Here is a 5,974-nt window from a genome sequence, read left to right as displayed (position 1 = left end):
CCGTTTGTTTTTTTTAATCTCTCTTTGCTCTGCTCATGTTCTCTATAACTGATCAAGCTGAGCACATTGATTTGTATTAAAACCAGAATTTACTCTGAAATAAAGTTTGCATTCCCATGTGCTCATAAGATTTTATTATATTAATATAGTACAAGGTTCTGTTAGCTTTGCACAAAATCAGCCGGTACAAACGTTCTTCAAAGAGCTACTTTTTATCTTCTTACTGTGAATTTCAGAGCCTGTACATTTGCACTTTTACTTGGGCAAAAAAGTTGAATCAGTACTTTGCACAAGAATATTTGTTATGTTTTTAAGTATCTATAATATCTATCTAAACATAAATATAATAAATATACTTAATTATTGGATATAATACATAAATATAAGACAAATATAATTCCTTTGGTTTCCTCCAGGGTGAGATCCACACATGTGGAAGGAGATTTAGGTGATTAGGGAGAGGGAGGAGTCAGCCTGCTTCAGTGCTCATCCTTAAGAAGGCTGCACAGACCTGTGTCTGTTTGCAACCATGGGGTCCAGGCAGCTTGTTGCATTTAGCTTCGTACTTGCATGGGTCAGGCTTAGTGATGCTCGATTCCACAGTCTGAATGTGCCAACACACTTGGGGATCAAGGCACAGAGGCCTGCTGAAGCTGATGCTCCAGGAGAACCTGACAGAGTGCACTCCAGTCAGTCTGCTCAGCAAGCTGCAAAGCTCCAGTCAAAGCAGAACCAGCAAGCACTTGAACCCCTCTCCTGGAAATTTCCAGAAGATCCAGTGGATCCGGTGAACAAACCTTTCAAGTTTGAACTGAAGCAGCCAGTGGCAGCCTACCGCGTTGCTGTGAGGTGTGGTGAAAGTAAGATCTTTGTTGAAGTGAGTCGGGACTTGCTGGGTCTCGGCAAGCTGATAAAGCCAGAAGAAATCAGCCTCGGTGGTTGTTCAGCCACTGACACTGATGACTCGTCTCATGTGCTGGTTTTTGAATCTGAGCTGCACAGCTGTGGCAGCAAGCTAGTGGTATGAACCTTTTTATTCTGTTCATTCATTTACATCACCTTTTCACACAAGTGAAATTCATTTTTTAATACACTTTGTATTTTTTCATTAGTTGACAGAAAATTCCTTCATCTATGCCTTTGCGCTGGCCTACAACCCCAAAGTGTTTGGCAGAAGCGGCATTACGAGGAGCCAGAGTGCTGTCATTAGACTTGAATGCCACTACCAGAGGTGACTAGAAATGCGGAACAGACTGAACACCCACTTTAGTTTACGGTGGTCCTTATTAAAGGAAAAGTGTTGCAATTAATTAAACACCGACTCCAACTCTGTCCTAACACATCGCCATGTAAAATCTGGAGTTGAAGCCTTTTTATTAAGTCTTCTGTGGTCACATAAAGTTTTTAGAGTTGAGGCCTGTCATTAGTTCTTTCAGTCCTTGTCCTGTCTTCCTCCCATCAGCCTGAAACCAGGAAAGGGTGAAGGGAGTTTTTCCCCCCCACTGTCACCAAGTGCTTGTTTAGAGGGGGCCGTCTGAGTGTTGGTGTTTTCCCTGTATTATTGTAGGGTCTTTACAGTGTAAAGCGCCCTGAGGCGACTGTTGTGATTTGGTACTATATAAATAAAATGGATTTGAATTATGCCCAGTCTTTTAACAAGAGAAAAATCCAGATGGATGCGTTAGTTTCAAAATAAAATCACCCTGAGCAAATGTTATTAAGGTGGAAACTCTTTAGTCCCAGGCACACTTTGAGCTGTAAAACTGGACATTTTAATGTGTGAGTGTGGGACTGAGTTCGGGGTTCAACCTAAAGTAGCCGGTCTTGGTACTGCAGTTTTAGCACTTCATATTTCCTCCTTTTTCCAGGCTCTTGGTGATATATTAACCAACATAGCATGTTTAAGCTCACTGACCTGATCTAATAATTTTTAAACCAACGCTGTTTTAACCTGACTGTGTAGCTGTGGCCCCGTCGGTTTTACAGCAATTAGTCGAACATGTTTTTATGGAACCTTTCTGTGCTTTAGCCACGCATCAAAGAAATCCTGTAGCTTTTATACAGTCACGTTCCAGGTATGTAGGCTTTTTGTTTGTTGGTGACTTATAACTTTGTCAGCAGATTCATGGATGACAAAGCAACAGCCTTCTGGTGCAGGTTTAAAGTATTAGCGTACTTTTAAAGTATGATTGGTGTGATGCTAAAAACTGCTCTTAACTTTAACATTTCAGGCAGCACAGTGCGAGCAGCGATCCCGAGCATCCTGCCTGGATGTCCAGTGAAGCTACCAGGCGAGCACAGACACAGCAGCATTTTTCTCTGAAACTTATGACTGGTGGGTCCCAGCAATATTAACACGACTGTGACTTTGCAAACCTTTAATGGCTAATTTTGCTTCAGATGACTGGAAGTTTGAGAGAACGTCCACCAGATATGCTTTGGTAGATGTCATTCACATGGAAGCAGCAGTCTTGGTACAAACTCCAACCCCCCTCAGGGTGCTGGTGGACAGCTGCGTCGCTACCACAAAGTCAGACTTCACTTCAGGACGAAGAGAAGCTTTAATAAATGACGGGTAGGTTCTGGATGGGCAGCAGTTTGATACAGTACACTATATCAGTATGTCTCTTTTCTACGCTTAGCTTGACCTGATCTGATAATCTGATCCACCTTAAATGTGGTGCGAGTGTCATTCGAGTGTCACACCAGCATGTCCCCACAGAGTGTGGCTGCTTCTGTGTGAGTGTTGCCTTTCCTACAGGTGTCTGGGGGGTCAGCACACCATTTCCAGGTTCATGCCTCGATCTCAGCCTGATAAACTCCGGTTACAGGTCGCGATCCACAGCTTGGGTCTACAGGGGATGGTATGTAAGTGTGTGCTGATGATATATGCTCCCTGTCGTGTACTTTAAAATAAAGAGGCCTAATTTCATTTAAACAGATTTACATCTCTTGCCTACTGAAGGCCGTCTCAGCTTCTGCCCCAGTTACCATTGAGAACAAGGCATGCTCATTTTATGAGGGGTATGAGAACGTTTTTGAAGATCTTTCATTCATTGATTCTTTCGAGAGGACTTTCATGACACTGACTCTTCCCACAGTATGTGGATGGCTGTAGATGGAAAGAACGAGTTCTGTACCTGTTGTGAGTCCACTTGTGGAATGAGAAAGATCCGAGCCCTGAGTGACAACGCCACAGGTAATGCATGTCAGCAGGAACGTGCACAATGCTTCATTTCTCACGCCTGACTGCAAAATGACTGCGTTTATGTGCTTTTTTTTTTTTTTTTTTAAAGTGGAGCGATGGGAAGCTGAAGTGACTGTGGGCCCCATTGTTGTAGAGTGAAAGATGTTGTTTTTTTTACACATTTGTAACAAAAGAGAATAAATAAACTTTTTAAAAAGAAACTTAATTTGAAGCTGTGACGTCTCTAAACTGACACTGAAGCTGGCACGTGCACATAACCAGCAGATGTTTCTTTAAAATGGTTTCGCAGAGAGTGAAACACTGAAGACATTTCTGGAAACTGTTCTCAAAAAATGAATAAACGGTGACCAACCCTGAAGTTCGCAGTGCCGCTAACAAGAGTTCACTGTTGATCCAGCCGGTCGTTTCTGGAACCCGTGCACATGCTGGTTAGTAGTTTGGGGAAATACACACAACATGTGCAAAAGAGGAAGTGATATCATATTTCATGCTTGTTGCAAAGAAACTATTACCGATGAATAAGGATGAGAAATCAGTGGCACTTATTCAACTTTCAAACATCAAATAAATTCATGCAGCACATTTAAAAGACTGATAAATGTGTAGTGAGGACACTGGACGAATGGATTCATGGTGCTTTTTAGACGACGGTCACAAAGTGCATTACAGGAAATGATTAAAACACAAGACAAATGTTGAAGACTTTAAAAATGCGATTTTACAAAACAGCAATAATAAAGGTCGAGCTGTACAAGAATCAAAGCATAAAATACACAAATGTTACTGAAGTATTTGAGTAAATCGATGCATCTTAGCTGGCTTTTAAAAATCCAAATAACTGGTAACCCTGACGTGAACAGTGTTGCACAGGTTGTGTACTATGGCCCCTGTCATTGCTGAAGATCAGGGGTCGGCAACCTTTCTGACTGTAAGTGCCATTTAAAATTTCCTCAGAGGTCAGTGTGCCATATGATAGCGTTAGCTATAAATTTAATAACGCTCTATATTAACAGTTAGACACTATATAGAACAACTTTATAGGATTATATTTGTTTGCAGATGTTGGCAGCTGTCAGTGAATAGTTATCAGCTATTTTGAAAGAAATGCATGTTTGTTAATACAGAGACACACATGTTACTGTGATCTCTGGTCTCCCACTCAGAGACACAGGTCTCAGAGTGTCCAGCATTCAGAGGCTGCCTGAGGACTCATGTGGGAGAAAATCTGCTCACACAGACATGTAGAGCCAAGTACTGTCAATAAGGCCTCTGCAATGTTCTGAAGACAGTTAAACCTGTCAGGTAGTGAACATGCAGCTCCATGAACACGCACAGCTGTGGATTCCAGCTGCTTCGATGTCGCATTAACTGGCATTATCTCAGCCAGTTAATGCGAGACAAATCCAGCTTTTCATTAAAGCTTTCTGGTTTGATCAGAAAAGAAAACATTGGTCCAAACACCTGAAAGTCCCAAAGACGCATTGTGTCTCGAGTCTACGGATGTATCCGTGTATCTCCGTGGTGCTGATGCTGCGCTGAGCGCACAGCTGCTGAAGCTTTTGAAGTGTTGGAATATGGAAAGCTAACAACGTCCCTCTGACCAGTAGGCTAAGTTATTTTTAGCCAATGACAAGTTGAATCTGGTAGTTGGGGTTGTTAGTTAAGATACCGTCATTAAGAAGCGACACAACTAATGTGTGTATGCGAGCTGATTTGCGATGTGCACCGCTGGTGCGGCCATTTATTTTTTAATGCACCCTCTCAGATTAAGTCACTGCGTGTCGTGCCCAGGGCTGGACTGGGACAAAAAAATCAGCCCGGTGCATTAATAGGTATTAAAGCCATAAAGACTTTGAATGAAAACAAATGCTGTGGTGACAGTGATATACACTGTCTTGTTCGTATATATGTATGATTTCTATACATTTTACATCAGATTAAAACTTTGGTTTACGGATGACCTTAGTTATGCTGCAATAGACGTAGGCTGCCGGGGAATTCCCATGATGCATTGAGTTTTTCCTTTCCAGTCACCTTTCTCACTCACTATGTGTTAACAGACCTCTCTGCATTGAATCATATCTGTTATTAACCTCTGTCTCTCTTCCACAGCATGTCTTTATCCTGTCTTCCTTCTCTCACCCCAACCAATCACAGCAGATGGCCCCGCCCCTCCCTGAGCCTGGTTCTGCCGGAGGTTTCTTCCTGTTAAAAGGGAGTTTTTCCTTCCCACTGTCGCCAAAGTGCTGCTCATAGGGGGTCATATGATTGTTGGGTTTTTCTCTGTATCTATGAAGCGCCTTGAGGCGACTTTTGTTGTGATTTGGCGCTATATAAATAAAATTGAATTGAATTGAATTGAATTGAAGGTTCAGATAATTATTTAATAAAAGTGAGACATTTTAAATGAGAATAAGAAAGTATTTCTTTGTGCCCCCCTCTCCCTGTTAATGTCCTACCTGCCCCCTGGCAACACTTTGCTAGACCCGCCCCTGCACAGTTACCAGCTGTCAGCTACTTAGAAAAGGATCCTGGTGTTATTTATCTCTCAGAAACAGTTCATAACTTCAACTCATCCATGTCACCTAAAAGGTAAACCTGTTTCTCCATCACCTGTTCAGCTCTGATGATTCAGTAAGGACGTCTCCTGGTTTCATCTTCATGTTTCCAAACTGACATCATGACCAGCAGCTTTACAGCTGTGGCTCCAGCAAACATCAGCTGATACTAGAAATTAATATTAAATAAATTCTAACAACAGCTGAT

The 5,974-nt window shown here is 42.1% G+C and overlaps 1 protein-coding gene across 1 annotated transcript; it reads left to right on the top strand.

The window, feature by feature from the left end:
* The first annotated feature begins 478 nt into the window (after positions 1 to 478).
* On the top strand, positions 479 to 3,399 carry LOC102193160 (zona pellucida sperm-binding protein 3-like). Its single transcript, XM_005752175.2, has 8 exons — positions 479 to 1,021; positions 1,113 to 1,231; positions 2,232 to 2,335; positions 2,401 to 2,575; positions 2,762 to 2,864; positions 2,942 to 3,024; positions 3,102 to 3,199; positions 3,297 to 3,399. Exons 1-8 carry the CDS (start codon positions 530 to 532, stop codon positions 3,344 to 3,346), a joined length of 1,224 nt encoding a protein of 407 aa, XP_005752232.1. The 5' UTR covers positions 479 to 529; the 3' UTR covers positions 3,347 to 3,399.
* The last annotated feature ends 2,575 nt before the right edge of the window (positions 3,400 to 5,974 follow it).

The sequence above is a fragment of the Pundamilia nyererei genome, unplaced genomic scaffold, assembly GCF_000239375.1.
Source record: "Pundamilia nyererei isolate P.nyererei 1_Seehausen unplaced genomic scaffold, PunNye1.0 scaffold00347, whole genome shotgun sequence".
NCBI classification, from domain to species: domain Eukaryota; kingdom Metazoa; phylum Chordata; class Actinopteri; order Cichliformes; family Cichlidae; genus Pundamilia; species Pundamilia nyererei.
The sequence above is the reverse complement of the archived record's forward strand: the minus strand, read 5'-3'. Positions and strand labels throughout refer to the sequence as shown.